The sequence below is a fragment of the Diuraphis noxia genome, unplaced genomic scaffold (assembly GCF_037042655.1).
Source record: "Diuraphis noxia isolate RWA-SAM2 unplaced genomic scaffold, SU_Dnox_SAM2 contig0001, whole genome shotgun sequence".
Lineage (NCBI taxonomy): Eukaryota > Metazoa > Arthropoda > Insecta > Hemiptera > Aphididae > Diuraphis > Diuraphis noxia.
The window spans coordinates 55,630,100-55,649,959 of record NW_028301711.1 but is presented as its reverse complement, the minus strand read 5'-3'; the positions used below and the strand labels follow the sequence as shown (position 1 = coordinate 55,649,959).

The 19,860-nt window shown below is 32.5% G+C and overlaps 5 protein-coding genes and 1 pseudogene across 5 annotated transcripts; 1 reads left to right on the top strand and 5 right to left on the bottom strand.

The window, feature by feature from the left end:
* Positions 1–3,421: 3,421 nt before the first annotated feature.
* On the top strand, positions 3,422–4,128 carry LOC149060968 (uncharacterized). Its single transcript, XM_089218143.1, has one exon. The coding sequence runs from the start codon at positions 3,811–3,813 to the stop codon at positions 4,105–4,107; it is 297 nt and encodes a 98-aa protein (XP_089074269.1). The 5' UTR covers positions 3,422–3,810; the 3' UTR covers positions 4,108–4,128.
* Positions 4,129–5,417: 1,289 nt separating this feature from the next.
* On the bottom strand, positions 5,418–7,817 carry LOC107168604 (uncharacterized). Its single transcript, XM_015518079.2, has one exon. The coding sequence runs from the start codon at positions 7,815–7,817 to the stop codon at positions 5,418–5,420; it is 2,400 nt and encodes a 799-aa protein (XP_015373565.2).
* Positions 7,818–7,959: 142 nt separating this feature from the next.
* On the bottom strand, positions 7,960–8,949 carry LOC149060967 (uncharacterized). The gene has a single exon (XM_089230790.1). The coding sequence runs from the start codon at positions 8,947–8,949 to the stop codon at positions 7,960–7,962; it is 990 nt and encodes a 329-aa protein (XP_089086916.1).
* Position 8,950: 1 nt separating this feature from the next.
* LOC107168605 (uncharacterized) lies at positions 8,951–9,710 on the bottom strand. The gene is made up of 2 exons (XM_089230789.1): positions 9,704–9,710; positions 8,951–9,627 (listed from the first exon to the last, which is right to left on the bottom strand). The coding sequence occupies exons 1-2, from the start codon at positions 9,708–9,710 to the stop codon at positions 8,951–8,953; spliced, it is 684 nt and encodes a 227-aa protein (XP_089086915.1).
* Positions 9,711–12,869: 3,159 nt separating this feature from the next.
* LOC149060966 (uncharacterized) lies at positions 12,870–13,379 on the bottom strand. Its single transcript, XM_089230787.1, has one exon. The coding sequence runs from the start codon at positions 13,377–13,379 to the stop codon at positions 12,870–12,872; it is 510 nt and encodes a 169-aa protein (XP_089086913.1).
* Positions 13,380–13,524: 145 nt separating this feature from the next.
* The window catches only part of LOC149060951 (uncharacterized), a 289,350-nt pseudogene continuing 283,014 nt past the window's right edge, over positions 13,525–19,860 (bottom strand).

The window sequence follows — 19,860 nt, the reverse complement described above, 5'->3', positions numbered from 1 at the left end:
GCTGCAGTGTGAGGAAACCTTTATAAAGTTACAGAAATTTATCATTCGATGTACCATGACTAAATAAACAGGCATGTCAGCCCGATAACACTGCGCATGAAATGTTCCCCAGACTTGGAATAAACGCTAAAATGCATGGAAGAATGAAATCCCGGTGTATTTTGAATTGTACAAAACTTATACATTAACTATACATTTAAAAAAAATTAATTTTTGTATTTCATAATTGGCCACTCTAATAAATCTATGTAAATATGGGTATATAGATATATATGGGTAATGGTTTATTTATAACTTTAATGATATTAAATTTGTTTATACTTTGTTTTGTACTTAATATTATTCTGTACATTTTATGTTGTCTTTTTTACGATGAACAATAAAAACTTGAATTTTTATGATATATAGATTGTTTTATTTTTGTCTTTTGAAACCAAATTTTATTGAAAATGCCAAACTGTATGGTACCAAGTTGTTCAAACAACTCATGCAGAAGACCTAGGTCTTAAGGACATAAGTTATTACAGGTTACCCAAATCTCCTAAAGTAAGGAAAAAGTGGTTAGATACTTGTTGGCAAGAAAGATGGTCAAATAAAAGATGATAGGTATAATGTTAAGTTATTTATTTGTAAGATAATACACAACACCAATACAGCAATGCGGTAATAATATAAGTTTTGAAACAATAATACAATATAACATCAAAGAAAAGAAATATTTTACAATTTGTTATGTCTTCGCTTATTTTGTATTATAATAAAGTATAAATATTATAGCGCGAATATGTTCAAAACACTTCACTCCTAATCAGTTACAAACAAAGTTGGGTTGTTTTAAGTATTCACCCAGTAATAAACGAAAACTTAAGCCGAGTGCTGTACCAACTAAATATTTAACTCCGTGCAAGGCAAGTATTTTAAAGGGAATTAATATTATTTATTGTCATATTTATTTTATAACTATATAATATACAATATTATAGAAAACTGTACATAGTCAGGATGATGAAAGTGTTGCGGTAAATGAACCTGAAGATATGTCTGAGATAGGATTGTCTACTATTAGTGACCATGAACCTGAAGATACGTTAGAGCCGTTAGAGGTAGACATTTATACCATTATATGCATTAACATGCAAATATATGCATGTATACATATTTATCTTTAATTTAGGTACATGTTGATATAGAGACGAGAAAGAACAAAATTAGCAGATCTCTCATGGACAATTTTAAGTCAAATGAATCCATAAATATAATTGGTAATAGGAAAAGGTAACATCAAGATGAATTTAATGTAGATTTATGTTTGTATTCCAAGTTCTAATATGACATTGTGTCTTTTACTGTATCGTATACTTGTCTATATTTAATGGAATTCTTATTTATAATTCAAAACATTTATTTTAGTATTGAACAAGAACTTGAGGAAACTAAAAAATGCTTAGCTGCAGTAAAGGAGGAAAATGAAATATTAAAAATGAGTTTCAAAGATAGAGTTGTAAATTTATTTTCTCATATTTTTACACTTACGCAAATAAATTATTTCCTAAATCCAATGAATAAAATAAAAAAAATGGGGAATAGATGACATTACAGGAGCAATTTCTCTTAGAAGTATATCAACAAAGGCTTATAGATACTTAAGAGAATCTTTGAAGTATCCATTAACCAGGTTTGTGAAATATTTCTTATACAACTTCCATTATGGTCACAATTTAAAACTATTTTAGCTCTATCTACTTTGCGAACTTGGGCCCAAAAATTTCCAATTCAACCAGGAGTTTTAACAGGTGTGTTAGGTATCATGAAATCTAAAGGTAAGTAAACTAATCTAATACCTATTGGTTATTAACTTATGAATAATAAAAAGTTAAGTACTTACGTCACAACTACTCGATCGTACAATAAAATATTAATTAAATTACAGGTATTTCGTATTTCTATGGATGGAAATGATAAACTAGTAAGTTTATCATTTGATGAAGTTTATGTATCTCATGATATATGTTATGATAAAATATCTCAGCAAGTTATTAGACCACACAAAACGGTCCAAGTAGTAATGGCCAGAGGTATTTGTATATGGAAACAAGTTGTTTTTTACAAATATGATACACCGATGACAAGTGACATATTATTAGAGATTATCACTAACTTATATAAGATTGGATATACAGTTGTATCTGTGACAAGTGATATGGATCCAACAAACATGGGTTTGTGGAAGTCAATGAATGTTTCTCATACAAATAGTTCATTTAATCATCCTCTAATGCCTGACAGGAGAATTCATGTTTTTGCCGACGCCCCGCATTTGTTAAAACTTATTAGAAACAACTTTCTTGACCATGGTTTCCTTCTGAAAAATAACAACGGTATGAATTATTTAAAAATATTAAAAAATTTAATTTAAGTTAAAATTTCTTTTTTACAAAGGTGAAAAGTATATAGGGAAATTTTTATTAGAAGAGCTATTAAAAATCTAAGATAAAGGTCAAAATGATTTGAAATTTACCTTTAAAGTTAGTGATTTTCATATAAATGTTAGTGGTACACAGCGACAAAAAGTTAAGACAGCAGCCCAACTTTTCTCTAGGACAGTATCAAAAGCTATGGAATATTATGGATTCAATAACAAATTCCAACTATCAAACTGGAAAGAAGTATTATACAGTAAACAAATTATTTTAAAACTATTTTAATTATCTTTTAATTTTTAAAGGCTGCAGAAACTATTCTTCTAATCAATGATTAGTTTGACTTGCTCAACAGCCAAAATATGGTTGGAGATTACTCTATGGCCTATGGTATGAATATTGTAGAACAAAACAATTTATTGGATAGAATGGATAAATTTATTCTATCAATGCGGGTACATGGAAAAAAAAGTTTAATGCAGTTTCAAAAAGGTATTTTAATGACAAACTTGTCCTTAAGAAGATTATTAAATGACCTGCAACAAAATTACAAAGGACAGTATATAATTACACGCCATGTAAACCAGGATGTACTAGAGAATTTTTTTAGTTTTATAAGAGGAATGGGTGGGTCAAATGACCATCCAAATCCTTTAGACTTTAAGTATCGGTAAGTAGTACATTAATCTGTTTGTTAATAAAAATACCTTCTTCTTCTCTTTTTCTTATGCTTATAGCTTATATTGATTCGCCGCTGTTTTATATTAGATTTTTAACTTCTATTTATGTAGAAATTACTAATAATTAATAGACTAATAGACTTGTAAGTATTGATCTGCTATTGTGTGCTATTCATATCTGTAAAATAAAAAAAAAAATTATTATTACCTAATTAATTCTGATTTGATATTGTGTACCTATGTTACAAAATTAAAAATAATAATATTGTATTCATTTTTTGCATACTAAGATTAAGATGGTATATACTGGGAAAACACTCATCATCGGTATTCACAACTAACCGCAACACAGAAGAAAGTGCTAATGAAAATAGTTTGTTGAGTTTAAAGCCCGTTTCACACGATACTAGTTACTGTGCTATCTCTAGTGTGATAGCTTGTATACTAGTTTTTAGGTCCGTGTGATTTATAATATTGTATACTAGTTAAAGGAATCATACTAGCTACTATACAATTTTTGGTAATAGAACATGTCCTATTTTCCACACTATTTACCGGCATAGAAATATTGTCAGCCAATCAGAATACAGACATGTTATCAATCAAAATCATTATCACACTCGAGATCAACACAATATACAAATTATAAATTATAAATTATCACCATGAAATAAGTTATAAAATAGTAAAATAAATAAATAAAATTAAATATGGCACCAAAAATAGGATCGCCTTGGTCCAACCAATCAATATCTACACTAATTGAAATGTATAGCCAAAATAATTGTTTATATGATACAAAACATCCAGTATACCACAATAAGCATATTCGACAAAAAGCCTTGGAGGATATTACGTTAACACTACAGCCATACAGGCCTAACACAACATGGCAAGAAGTGAAGGTAAAAATTGCAGCATTAAAAACTCAATTTGGAGTAGAACACAATAAAGTAAAGACCTCATCAAAGAGCGGTGCTGGTACTGATGATGTAAGTACAATGTGAATTTTATAATACAAATAATATATACCCTTATCAGGGTCTGTGCTGCTAATTCAATCCTAGCCTCCCCTTCCTCTCTCCGAGAACAATTTCCCTAGTTATGCCTATGATATTAGTAATATAATTAAGCCAGATATAAGTTAAAGTATAATAATAATAGTCGAATAAAGTATAATATTATAACTTATAAGTTGTAACCTTTCTGGTGGTTTTATACATTGTCTCATTACAGTATCCATTCGGGCAATAGCTGGAGTTATTTAACTTAAAATTTCGTTGAACATATCCGAATCCATTCTCAAATAGTTCATGTATGATTTTTCATCTTCTATTCTTAAGAGTGAAAAATATGTTTTTTTTGAGGATATTTCAGTACCTAAAAGTTTTTAAAATTTAAGTATTTTGAGTTATATTATTTGTTAGAAGCATACAAAGCATTAATATTTATAAATAAAGTAACAAAACAGTTTTTACTTCACTCAAGATGGTCTTATTTAATATGTGAGCAAAACGCTAACACGTCACTAACGATGTCAAAATATTAGCGTCACCAACGACGGGTTAAAAAACCTATTTAATAGTTAACCTAACCTTATTAGTTATTATCTAGACTATGGAGAATTCATTATTTACTTCACAAAGGTATGAATTATCTGTCGGAGTCCAATTATCCCTCTTGACTCTAACAGCCCATAACGTACGACACTTTATTTCTAGGGAAAATATTCATTTTAAATCCATTTTCACTCCGGTTATGACAACCATAAGAACAACAACCCGGCATGATGACGCGATTCAATGATAATACGTATACTTTAGTCTTTAAGAAAATTAATAAATCAATAAACTAATAATATTTTACAGCAGTTTCCTATAAATGCAAATAAAAACGCATGAACATTATACAGATGAATCAGCTTTCTCTTCGCTATCATCTTCTTCGGTTGGAAGCAATGACAGTTTGACAACTGGACGTTTGAATACATTTTCGGAGGAATTGCGCAATGTGACTACTCTAACAGTACCATCAGGACCAGGGTGAACTTCCTGAACTCTGACTAATGCCCACTTTGTAGGAGGAAGATTTTCTTGTCGAAGAAGGCATAGATCACCCATCTTAATATTTTGGGTTACCTTTATCCAACGACCTCTACATTGCAATTGGGGAAGGTATTCCCTGGACCATCTCCTCCAAAATTGCTGAATACAAGACTGTACCATTTCAAATCTTTTAAGTCTGGACATTGGAACAGCTGATAGATCTGAATCAGGTGGTAGGGTGATAATTCCACCAATCAGGAAGTGAGCGGGTGTTAAAGCTTGACAGCCTGATGGATCTTAGATAATGGAGTCATGGGTCTAGAATTTAATACTCCCTCTATTCCGCACAATAACGTAGTTGCTTCTTCAAATGTAAATGTTGCATTTAATGAAATCTTGGTCAGGAGCTGTTTTGAAGACTTAACCGCAGCTTCCCATAGACCCCCAAAATGAGGTGCTGAGGGTGGAATGAAATGCCATTGAATTGATTTTTCAGTAAGAAACAATGAAGTTTTATGAGTCTTGGCAATTTCCTGGAATTGAGCCATAAGTTTGCGATTCGTACCAATACAATTTGTGCCGTTATCACTGAACAGGTTTTTGCACTGTCCACGGCGAGACATGAATCTGGTTAGCGTAGCTAAAAATGCATCGGCAGTCAAAGAGAAAACTAGCTCCAAATGAATTGCGCGTGTGACCAAGCACACAAATACAGAAATATACGCCTTTTCGCTCTTCACACGATGAATGCCACTACGAATCATTATTGGGCCGCAGAAATCCACTCCACATTGAGAAAACGGTCTTTCAATAGTGATTCGTTGACGAGGTAGTGGGGCCATGAATGGTGTTATTGATCTTGGATTGGTTCGGAAACATTGAATGCATTGATGAATGGTACGACTGGCAAGAGTTCGTCCACGGATGGGCCAATAATTTATTTGAATATGTGCAAGCAGTGCTTGTGGACCAACATGCAATAATCTTAAGTGTTCATATTTGAATAACAATTTTGTGAATGTTGATGACGGTGGCAAAACAATTGGAAATTTCGAGTCATCACTTATTGGTGCATAAGCTAATCGACCCCCTACACGTAAAATACCATTGCTATCAATGAATGGATTAAGCTTCAATAAACAGCTAGACCGGTGAATGGGTAAGATTGAAGAAAAAGCTTTTAGCTCCAAGGGATAAGCTTCAGACTGAATTTTGCAAATCCAAAATTCTCGGGAGACCTTGAGGTCAAGTATACTCAATGCACCTGTCACACGTTGATTCATGTGTTTCTGTAATTTGCAATTGTGTACAAATCTTTGGACTAGAGCTGTTATGCGTATAAGTTGCATGTAACTCGAATACTTTTCCAGTAACCAAGAATTGGACGACTGAGATATAGTGAGTAATAATTTTACTGGACGAACTTCAGGGATTTCTGATGGTAGCACTGGAATACAAGGCCATGAGTCACTACCCGAAAGCAACCAAGATGGGCCATTCCACCATATTGACAAGGATGGCAGAGTAGATGGGTGAGTGCCTCTGGTAATTAAATCAGCAGGATTATCCTTGGAACCAACATGGCGCCATTGTATATAAGTTGTAATGTCTGATATTCGAGCTACTCTGTTTGCTACATATGATTGCAAGGGAACTTCATTTTTTAACCAAGCCAAAGCAATTGATGAATCAGTCCATAGCAGAACATCGTTTGTATTAAATTGCATGCCTAAGCAATTGAGTTCATTTTTTACTTCAAGCAACAGTTCAGCCAGCAATACTGCACCACACAGTTCAAGTCTAGGAATGGTAGTAGCCTTCATTGGAGCCACACGAGATTTGGATGCCAAGATAAGTACTTGTACTTGACCATTGGGACTGGTGGAATGCAAGTAAATGCATGCACCAAAGGCTTCCTGTGATGCGTCACAAAATCCATGAATGGTGATCTTTGATTCCGCAGTACCGACAACTTTACGTGGTATGGCTAATTCATGCAGAGACTGAAGTGAATTGTAGAAGTTTATCCAACGAGATTGCAATTCAGTTGGGAGAATGTCGTCCCAGTTCATTTTCATTCCCCATAATTGTTGAATGAAAATTTTTCCAAGGATGAGTACAGGTGATATAAGGCCAATGGGGTCATAGACTGAGTTGATGTCAGATAACAATGTACGCTTTGTCATGTTTGGCGGCGGTGACCAATGCTTGAACGTAAAACGAAATTGATCAGTAATGGGCTGCCACGTAAGGCCTAAAGCTGTAATCATGTCGTCTTCATTGACTTTTAATACAAAAGTTGGGTCATTGCATGCTGTGGGTATTTGGCTGATAAGATTGACTGAATTGGAGCACCATTTACGAAGTGAAAATCCAGCTGGATTGAAAATCGTCAACAGCAAACTATAGATTTGAAAACATTCGTCTTCAGATACTCCGCCACTCAGGAGATCATCAACATAAAAGTCTTGAGTGATTACTCGACTTAATTTGGGATCGTCTGTGCATTTTCCTATCTCAGCTAGACAACGAGTAGCCAAATACGATGCTGATTTCGTGCCATATGTTACAGTACATAGTCTGTATTCTTGTAACTTCTCAGTAGGACTTTTCCGATAAAGAATTAGCTGGAGGTCCCTGTCCTCTGGTGCCACTACCACTTGACGGTACATTTTTTCAACATCCGCTGTAATAGCTACCTGGTGAATGCGAAATCGCAGAAGGATATGGAATATGTCAGACTGTACTTTTGGTCCTTTTAAAAGAATATCATTGAGTGATATGCCAGACTTGGTGCTTGCAGTCCATCAAATACTACCCGAAGCTTTGTGGTTGTGCTATTAGCCTTGAATACTGGATGATGTGGTAAATAATACTTTGGTCCATCTGTTGTAGTGGTTGCCAGTCCATATGGTTCTGATTTAAGTACTCAGAAATGAATATGTTATATTGTTTGGCCAATTGTTCATCTTTGTCAAATCTCCTTTCTAAATTGTAAAATCTCTTTTCTGCCATTTGCCGAGAATCACCAAGGGAATTGAGCTTATCATTGGCTGGTAACCTTACAACAAAACGTCCACATTCATTGCGTTTGACAGTTGATGAAAAGTGCTCTTCTGCTTGAGCTTCTTCGATGAATTGAGCATTTGTACTTGAAGTAAATAGACTTAGTGCAGATGTTGTGGATACTGGGGTGGATAGCATTGTAACCCTTGAATTATTTAGTGACTTCTCAAATAATTTACCAACAAGTATCCAACCAAGCTTTGTATTGTGTGTACTAATGTGCTTCGACAACTGCAGACGTTCACCTAAGAAAATATCATAAAAAACCTCAGCACCAAACAATATGTCCACAACGCCTGGTACATTAAGTTGAGGATCAGCTAGGTTATCTTTGATATTATCAGGTATGTTTAATTGATCAAGGCCGAACACTTGACACGGGAGTCTTTCAGTTATGGATGGCAATGAATGAAATTCAACTGAAGAGTGGTAATCTTGACAATATGATGATATAGTGCATGGCATTAAACGTATAGTGGAAGTGGACATGGTACCAACACCAGATATTGCCAATGAAACATTTGTTTTCTTTAAACGTAAGCGTTGAGCACAAGAAGATGTTATAAAGTTGAGTTGATATCCAGCATCCAAAATTGCTCTACACCGTTGAGGTTGTCCATCAGCATTATGAACATATACTGCAGCAGTGGCAAGCATTACAGTAGACATAGTGTTAAGTGGATGTTTATTACTAGTCGTTGCATGGCATACTGCATTAGTTTGACTGGTTATCTGCATCTCAGTTTGGGTCAACATGAAGTTTTGAATTATGTTTCTTTCCGCACCTTGGACATCCAGGGTAATAACAAGTTTCAAATTGATGTCCAACATTCAAACAGTTAAAACACAGTTTGAATTTAGATACAACATCCCTGCGCTCAGGCACTGACAGTTGTTTGAATTGGTTGCAGGCATAAACTTTATGTGGCGCTGCACATAACACACACTTTTTAGAATGAGCTTCAAATTTTTTTGCAAAAAATGCCTTGGCATCATGTTTTTTGGTTACATAGTTAGTTTGTCTTCCACTGGTTTGTTTTTGATCAGATTTCGATGAAATGCAACCCACTTCATAAGCAGCTATGCGCTTGGATAGGAGCTCCTTACTTGCCTGTAATAACTGCCACTCGCCAGCTGTAGTAGAGTCTAGATGACAACAGATAATTGTTATCAACCAGGCATCCCAGTGGATCACAGGCTGCTTCAGAGCCGTGAGAGATCGTACGTGGGAATTAATGTGGTAATGTAATTTTTTCAATTCAGCAGCAGAATTAGTATGCACCTTTGGGGAGTTCAATAATGCTCGAATATGCACTTGAATGGTTAATGCATTATTCTCATATTGTTTGACTAATTCATTGTAAGCAGCTTGATAATTATCCGATGTGATTGAGAATCCTTTTATGACTTCAGCAGCTGAATGAGAAACGCTTGATTTTAGATAATGCAACCGGATAGATTATGGAAGTGACGACTCAGATGCTGACCGTACCTGGCATCCCCAGAAAGTTCAAATAATTGGCGCATCTGATTTTTCGGATTCGGGCGAAGAAGACATTGTAACCGAAAACGTACCTGTTGTCTCTACTTCAGGCGAAAATCAAACGCTTTCATCATTATCCCCTTACAACAACAAATAGACCAGAATCCATTACCAAATGCGACCATTCTGAATACTGGTTGGACTCAAAAATCATTTATTGGAAAACCGTTATCAGGTAATAATTTTGGGCCTTATTCACCGATTAACATCAGAACTCCATTTGATTATGTCAAAACATATCTTCCTGATAAACATTTTGAGGAAGCAGCATTGTATACAAATATGTATGTAATGAGCAAAACGGGAAAAGAACTGAAAACTACTGCAAATGAAATACAAATTGTGTACGGTGTCCATGCTATGATGAGTGTGTTTAAGTACCCTCAATTAAAAATGTATTGGGATAGTAGAGGCATGGGTTTTGGTCCTATTTCACAAGTTATTACGAGGGACAGATTTTTGAAATTGCGCTCTAGTTTGCACTATTTCGATATTAATAATCGTCCGGCTGGTAATAATAACCGATTTTGGAAAGTTCAATCAATAATTGATCAAGCTCGTAATGCGTGTAGAAATATTCCCCGTTTAGTTGACTGTTACTCGGTAGATGAGCAAATGATTCCGTTTACTGGTCGATGTCCAAGCAGACAATATGTTAAAAACAAACCACGACCCACTGGCTTAAAAAATTTCGTAATTATTACGTCAAAAGGGAAAGTAATTGATTTCGAAATTTATCAAGGTGTCGATACGCCATTCCGAGACAAATCGTTGGGGCTAGGACCGGCAGTCGTACTTCATTTGTCTCAAAGTATTCCGCAGGGATCAGTTTTATTTTTCGACCGGTACTTTACAACAGTATCATTATTGGATCGGTTGTTTAGTGAGGGACTAATGGCTACAGGCACAATAATTTCAAATAGATAAAGAAACGTGCATTTTAGTCAAGACAAAAAATTCCAAAGAGGTGTTTGGGAGGAGTTCACAAGGTGTGACAATCAAATATCTGCGACCAAATGGAAGGATAGTAAGGGCCGATTTCACCAAAAAAGCTTTAATCGCGATTTCAGTTAAAGTTACTATCTGAAATAGATACAATATGGATGGTACATTTAAATTTTGTCCTCGATTTTTTACACAAATGTTTACCATTCATATACTTAAAAATGGTCATTATATTCCTATAATTTTTTGTTTATTCTTAAACAAAAGTTATGAAACTTATGTATATACTTTTAATAAAATAAATAGTCTGTTAAATCAATTTAATATACAATTTTCTCCAAAATGGGTCACAATAGACTTTGAAATGGCAATTCACAAAGCTGTAGATATTGTTTGGCCTAACGTTGAAATAGTGGGTTATAGATTTCATTTGACTCAAGCTTGGTGGCGAAGTGTGCAAAAATTTGGATTATCCGTAGATTATTAAAATATGTCATCTGAAATAGGACAATGGAGGATTAGACACACTTTTAGATTATTATTTTTAGACCCACATGAAGTATCGGAATGTTTTGTAAATGATTTTATGTCAGACTGTCCTGATGATGAACGATTAAAAAAATACTCTGATTACTTAACTGACAATTTCATAAATGAAGAAAGTATATTTCCACCTCAATATTGGGCTGCTGCGTCGGCAAGTTTGGCTAGAACTACAAATTCATGCGAGTCGTTCCACTCTTTTTTCAATCAATGCTTTTATAAACATACTCCACCCATAATGAGGTGGTTAGCTGTACTTATAAATGAAGTTCAAACAGATATATATATATAAATTAAAAGTATTAACATTTTAAAAACACCTCGTGACACAAAAAATGTGGAACGGCAACGACGAAATGAAGCTTTAATTGAAGACTATAAAAATAATAAAATATGTCGTTACAAGTTTGTCAAACAAATATCATATAACTAGCTGAACCCGTGCACTTCGTAGCCCGTTAAAAATTCTCTTTTATGGTCCATAGTTCATATTGTGTGTTAAATTAATTTCATCTGATGATGCTATCAGTATATTTTTATACATAATAGCCGACCCGTCACAGCTTCGCCCGTGATTGGTTGTTTATTTTGCCTTCGGACCATGATATGTAGAATTTTTTATTCAAATATTATTGTTTATTGTGATCGGCTAGTAAATATAAAAAACGGTTTGTAGCGTTATAAATGATAAAAATAAATACTGATAAAAAAGAAATAATTTATGGTTGATAAAGATTTATTAAAGAAAATTTATTAAAGATTTATTAAAATTTATTAAAGAAAAAAAAGAATTAAAATATGAATTTTATAAGACTTCTGAGTATATGATGTTTTTTGTTATATTTCCTGTTGAAATTAAAATCATAAGATGATTCGGGTCTCCAGTTCGAGAAAATGCCACGTATAATTGCCCATTAGGTTAGGTGAAAAGCATTCTGTACGAAGATCTACGCCAACGTACTTGAATGTTTGACCTTGTGCTTTGTTTATGGTAATGGCAAAAGAAACTTTAAACGGGAATTGAAGCCGTTTGAAAGAAAACGGCAAGTCAGAGGGAATCATGGGAATTCTTGGAATAAATGCAATTTCTCCTTTCGCTGGCCCTGTAAGAATCACGGCTTCTATAATATTATTTCGCAACGATTTTTTGGTTTGTTGGCAGAAAACTATGATTATTGCGAATAATTCTCTTAATTTTGAAGGACTTTCTGAAAGAGTTGCCTCCGCTAGAGTATTTTTCCATTGCTCGTCATTTTCTAAAAGCCCAAGAGCAAAACAGGAAGCTTTAAAAGTCGCGTGAATGACTCCATCAAAGGCCTTCAAGCTTTCAAATGAAGTAGGACCTTGTACATAATTTAGTAACAATCTTATATGGAAGCACTCACTTTGATTTGGGTGAATCGTGTAAATTCTACCAATGGCAGTGTCCATTTTTATTCCTGGCCAACCTGGAACATCTTTTCCCCGTCTTCTCTTTAACCAGCCTCTGCTATTATCCCAGGTGTAATAAGAAGGAAATTCATGATAGAACAGTGTTTTCGCAAAATCATCATGTGAACACAGTTCAAAAAATGCAGTTAGTGTCGTTTTTCTTGGATTTTCAATAACTTGATGAAGATTATTATCATTAAAGAAAACACGCTGTCCATTTATTTTCTAGATGAACAGCCAAGTGCTGAACTGTCGGATCTCTATCATAGATTTCAAAATTGAAAATTCTCCAAAACGCTTCAGAAGTACATATGTATCGACCATTCAAAAAATTTGTAATCTCATCGTTTTCACGATTAACAGAAAAAGTAGCTCTATCTGATCCTTTATTAATATATTTACATATGTATTTTATCGCTTTAACCGTATGACAGTATTCTACGTTAATATGCGCATTAAAGCACCTAGATAGCACTTGACAATACGGTACAACCCAACGGTTGTCAACCACGATTTCTGTTTTACCACGAACTTTTAATATTGCAGTATAACCTCCATCATCTGGTGATCTCCGTCGGTAAGTCGGATAACCATCATCTCCAGTTTGAGTATCCTTGACCAATTTGTGAGGGTATTTCTTACTACATTTTCCAATATTCATACATGGCGATCTAATATTTAACTCGCCGTATGGGCCATGAATCATATTCTTGCAAACTATTTCATAAAGTATAGGATCTCTGTCTTTGTTTGGTATCTCGGCAGAAATAATTTTATCAATTTCATCTGGCTGAATTTTCGTTTGTAACCACAAAAGAATGTGGCAGTGTGGCAAACCTCGTTTTTGCCATTCAACACTGTAAACATAACAATTTACATATCCGAAAATACATTTATTTTTTAATACATGCATACAATTTTTTAGTTTGAGATGAAAAACTCTAGAGATTATATCGTGTCTATCAAACGACTTTTGGTCTTGAAATAATTCATTTTTTATTTCCGGCCATTCCGGGTTGCATGTGTAAGTAATAAATAAATCTGGATGGCCAAATTTACGAACATAAGTCATGGCATCCTGATTTTTTTCATGCATGTAACGTGGAGAGCCAGTAAAAAAGGAGGGAAGAATTACTTGTTGCCCCACGTTATTAGCATTAATATTTGCATCATTGTTAACATCATCTCGGAGGTGAACATAATCATACGCACGTAGTTGTTTTTGATGGTTACGAATAAAGTGTAGTCTTTCAGAAATCATTTTTGTAAACATATCTTCGGCGAATTGGCTGAATAATGTTTTGTAATCATGTTCGAATAGATATTTGATCCGACTCTGACATAAAATATATTTGTAAAAATTTAGCATTATTTCTAATTTCGGGTAGTAAACTACCTATTAAATGATGCACTTGACCCTGAATTTTAAAAGTAGGCATGAAGTTCCTTTCAGCTATTTCGTTTGCTCCAAACGATGTCATTTGAAACAGAGTGTTATACCGTCTAGAATTATAAAAGAAATGTTTTGATAGAGGGGAGAATTATCAATTAAACTTTTAATTAGGTCTGGAAGATCCTCAAATTGGTGTAAAACAACTTTACCGTCAGCGCAGCAAAGTCCATGGGTTTCATCTTTCCATTTTTTTGCATGGCACTTAGGACATAATATAGTCATTCGTCCAATTTGAAGCACTTTAATATTTAAATAATCAATCTCGGATTGATAATTAAACGCTGATTTCATACTCAAAGCGTTACGTTGCTCCTGAGCACGTGTTTGAGAACGTTCTGGTGTGTTATTTTGTTGCCTTCTGTTATACATTCGAGATGCATTGGCAGTTCTTCTGCTAATGCGTGCTCTTTGCGCTCTCGGCATGATAATGAATTGGCCACTTACTCAAAATTTGGGTAAGAAAAAAAGGTAAAAAAACTAAGTACAAATTATGCCAGTGTGCTGATGCCAGTGACTGATGTTCTCTTAGATTGTTTACTATAATGTAATATTACAAAAACTTTAGCCACAGCAACGCGTGGCCGGGTCGGCTATAAAAAATAGTAATATTATAATATACAAACCTATAGAACCGTAACAACTAAAAATATTTAGTATATTTTTTGGCCGAAAGAGGGCGCCACTACTTTGATTCTGTTTTTGATTTTGTATGAACTTTATACTTTTTTTTTATTGACAAAAGTGTTACTATAACCTTCAGCGGAGTGTCGGGTTTCAGCCAAAAAAAATTTCAACCAAATCGGTTCAGTAGTTTTCTCGGTTAGCGCGGTCTAAGAAAAACCCTTACAATTTTATATAATAGTATAGATTATAACAATTAATAAAACTTAATCTGAATGCATATTTTATAATTATTATTATTATATTTTTATTCGAATAATGTATTATATTATAACATTTTATTCAATTTATTTATTTTATTATTTTTCACAAAGTATTAGATGCTTATTTAATTATTATTATATTTTTATTTGACTGATGTATTATATTATAACATTTTATTTTATTATTTTTTCACAAAAGTATTATGTAATATTTTTATTAATTTCAAGTAAAATATCATCTAATATCTAATAATAAATATGACGATAAGCTGTTAATTTAAAAAAATTAAATTAATGATATTTATTCATTAAATCAAGTAAATTAAAATAATTAAAGTAATGAAATTTGAGGATTTTTATCATTAGTTTTAATCTGATCTAGCATAGGTTTAATTAACTAATAAAAGAACAAAAACAATGAAAATATGTCGTAAAAAATTGTCGTAATATCATTGATTTAATTATAAAAAGGTTGTGAATGATTATGATTTAAATACTTCAATGTAATTATTTTAATAAATTAATTATTATATAATTGATTAGTTAACATTAATTTAATGGATTATTTTTATAATATAAACAAAGTAAATATACTTAAATTAATTATATTCCCTTGGTTTTTATGAAATTTATAATTACTTATAAACAAATTTTAGTGTTACAAATTAATGATACCCAATAATTAAAACTAAAACTCGTTTTTGTTCTGAGTGAAGTACGGTATATCCGATGCCGTGTACCAAGTTTCATATTTTTTGGTGAAGTATTACGAGTTTAAGAGCAGTTCAGCGGAAATTACTGAACTGTGTCGTAACTGGATGAGTTTTCGCGGTAGGTACTATAAATTTTCACGATGTCTAAGTACGGTACATCCGATGCCGTGTACAAAGTTTCATATTTTTTGGTGAAGTATTACGAGTTTGAGAACAGTTCAGCAGAAATTACTGGTTTGGGATATTTCTGCGACTTCAATTTGGAATTTAGTGGGGAGATGTATGGATGTATTACGTTGACAGTTGTGGAATTTCATGCTATTCGAACTTTGTTTGCCCAGGCTACGGCCATTTATGGTCCAGTTCAGTATATCAGTAATTCAGTAGTTCAGTAAATTAAGCAGTACCCACCTGAACAGTGAATTTCTAATCGTAAGTATAATATTACAATTAATATTTTATATGTAGATATTTCATATGACCCCTTATGTGTCTAAAAAAATGTATATTTAAATAATTTTAATAAGTATGTAATAATCATTGATAATATGTACATTATTTGGCTACCTACCTATGATTAAATTATTTAAAATCAGTTGAAGAAATATCTCAATAAAACTGTTACCTATATTTACCTAATACCTAATTAAAATTGAATAGTTTAATGTAGACATAAGGATCTATGTTATATAAGGTACCTTCAAAAATTATATAGGCATCTCATACAGTCAAAATGATTAAAAGTGATCGAACTAAACAGTGTAAGGTGCAACAAGAATGAAACATGACCTATAATGTTTCTTCAAATACCGAAACTGTGACAAATGTAATGAATAATGATGGATGAAAATAATACTTCTACTAATGAATCTCTTCATATGCCATTTTGTAATACAGATAATGAATTGTCTACATTTACTCAGTTCTTACATAATAATCAAAATTTTAATTTTACTCATGCTGTAATTAATACATCTTCGACATCTCAAAACGAATCAATAAGCAACCAAATAATTAATTATTCAACTACAGATATTATAAATTAATTTAAGGATGATTTAAGTGGTTGGGCAGTTCAGTGTAATGTTTCACATTATACTATAGATAAATTATTAAAAGTAATGAAAAAGTATACACTATTAAATACTCCTTGTTCAAATAAATTAAATGTGCGAAGTGTTGACCCAGGACAATATTCTCATTTGGGATTAAAAGCAGGAAATTTAAGATATGCATCACCAAAATTATCTGAAATTAAAATTGCTGTTGGGATTGATGGTTTGCCTTTGGCTAAAAGCAGCAATACTGAATTGTGGCCTATTTTGGCTTATATCATAGGTATGCCAAAAACTGTTTTTCCTGTAAGTATCTATCATGGAAATTCAAAACCAAAAAATAGTGATGATTTTTTAGTGGATTTTGTATCTGAAAGTAAAGAACTTGGGGTATTGATTTAAATAATATTTTGAAAAAGGTAACAATTGATACTTTTGTTTGTGATGCTCCTGCAAAATCATTTATTCTGAAAATTAAAGGACACTCAGGGTTAGGTTTAGGTTAGGTTAGGACACTCAGGAAATCCATTGTTAAGGAAGGCATATCATGTGAAACTACTAGGGAACGAGAAGCTGTTTAATGAAAATGGGTGAGTAAAAAAAAAATAATTACTTTATTCATTAATATCAAAAACTTAAAGTTTTAATTATATATAATATTTATATATTTTATTATTTTATAAATGCTTCAACAATAAAGGTTATGAAAATTAAAATTTTAGATTATGAATGGAGCGATAGAATGTTTTGATTTTACAATGGTGTGTGTGTTTTTTTTTTTTTTTTGTATTTTTATTTATGTCTGTCATTGAGTGTCACAACTTTTTAGGATAGTAAAATGCTTGAATTTTCTTCAACTATATATTTTCTGATAGCAAAGTGAAAATCGATACATTGGATGGTCAAAAGTAAAAATTTTCCAGTAGTTTTAAAAAGTGTCATGATAATAACAAATGAAAAAAGCGGGAAAGTGGGTATCGCTCTGCTGTACATTAGGTGGCGGGGTGGACCTCTGACTAGGGTAGGTTTGATTTGAATGCAATGATAGGTATCATTGTATACAAAAAACGATTCTGAACGGAGATGATTTGTCAGTCTAGGATATATTATATTTAAATATTGTCAAATATTCTATTTTAAAACTAATATTTTATTTTTCAATTCTTTAAGAAAATCTTCAAGTCCATCAGAACCTGTAACTGAATCATCATCTGAATCTTTGTTTAATATGATGTCGTCATTGTTCGTAGTTAAGTCAACACTTTTTTGTTCCAACTTTTTCAATTGAAGCCAAACTCCAATTAAATGACTAATGGCAGTAGTGTATTGTTCGTCATCAAGGATGATTTTGTATTGTGGATCCAAAAAAATTGCTGCCAATAAAACTTTGTTCTTCATTAAATGTTGTTCCCTAATAGTTAAACATTCAACCAATTTTTCAGAAAATGAAGTATTAAATTTTTTAGTTTGAATTTTACACAAAATCCAGGCGCCATAAAAATCGGTTAATGTCAACTGCTCGTTTTGGAACTTTTGGTACATATTTTTGCCGGTAACAAAGCTTTTGAAATAATTTCAATTTGATTCCATTCTGAATTATTTAAACATACTTTTTTCAATGATGAATCATTTGCTGCCATATTTTGTATAAAATGTTTAAGATATTTGACTCTTTCCAACATATCCAATGTTGAAAGCCAATGAGACTTCAGTGGCGTATTTACAGGGGTGGATCTGAGGACAGATCCGCCCCCATGGCTCTTTGAGATTGTATATAATATTATTTACTAATTATTAATTTCTAATGTACAGATATTAATTGATAAGTTTCAGTTATCAACAAAAAAAGTATCATAATTTTGTTATATAAAATAACCATAGATAATAGATTCTATTATCTTCTATTTTCTATGAAAATAACAGTACTTAAACATGATATCATACTATCATAAGATTATATACGATAACAGAGATTTTTGATATTATCATTACATTTCTCGTGGCCACGGTTATATGGTTGAAATGGTTTATCTTACGGCTAGTCAAGAAAGCAAGTCACTAGTCAGTAGCAATTATGGCAAATAGAGAAAACAGTTGTAGGAAAACAAACAAACAGAAAAAATCCACCCAATATTAATTCAGTTGAAGATTATTACAGAGTGACGGTGTTTGTGCCATACTTAGATAATTTTATCAGTCAATTGTCAACCAGATTTTTAAATCATAAATCAATATTTAATGGTGGGTACCTTGTATTTTTATTAATCAAGTAAAATGTTGTATGTATATTATTTTTTTTTATTTTAGGATTTGATTGTTTTTACAAAACAAGCTTGAATAAAAATGAGAGGGAAGAATTTAAAACACTTGTTGAATTTTATTCACCACATGATTGATAATTTGTATCAGTGAATTATAAATTTGGAAAATACAATTAGATAGATAGATTAGAGAAAAGATACCGTGTTCAAAAATGCCTTAGAAACAATAAAAATATGTGACAAAGATATTTTCCCTAATGTACATATCTTGATAAAAATATTTTGCACACTTCCCGTCTCAACAGCTGAACCAGAGAGAAGTTTTTCGAGCACGAAACGTATAAAATCGTATTTGAGAATTTCTATGAAAGAAGTAATTGAATTATTTGATCCTTTATAATAAAATAAACTTACGCTATAAATTTACATTTAGACGAGGCTAAACGGTTTGTCATTGATGTCTATTGTCTATACATCGAGACATTGAAATAAAAGTTGATGAAGTCATAGGTGAGCTGGCATTCGACCCAAGAAAAATTCAGTACTTATACGTTTATACGTATTTATATCGTTCTATGGTGCGTCACTATTAATTTAACAATTAATTATAATATATATAATATACAGTATTACCATTGATTATAGAATAGACAGATAGCCCATGCAATGTTAATATTTGGTGACCATGCGTAGGATGCAACCACTATGGAGCGCTAGTGTAGTTGGGATGCAAGGAGGTGGTACCCCCATCATAGATGTTTGCCATGGATATGCGGGGAAGGGAAGAGGTGGCTTATCGCGAAGTGCCGATCTAAAAATAG

Excerpts from the sequence above, each read along its gene's own strand:
- LOC107168604 (XM_015518079.2), bottom strand. The coding sequence starts at position 7,817 with ATGTACCGTCAAGTGGTAGTGGCACCAGAGGACAGGGACCTCCAGCTA.
- LOC149060968 (XM_089218143.1), top strand. The coding sequence starts at position 3,811 with ATGGCACCAAAAATAGGATCGCCTTGGTCCAACCAATCAATATCTACA.
- LOC149060966 (XM_089230787.1), bottom strand. The coding sequence starts at position 13,379 with ATGATTCATGGCCCATACGGCGAGTTAAATATTAGATCGCCATGTATG.
- LOC149060967 (XM_089230790.1), bottom strand. The coding sequence starts at position 8,949 with ATGCAGATAACCAGTCAAACTAATGCAGTATGCCATGCAACGACTAGT.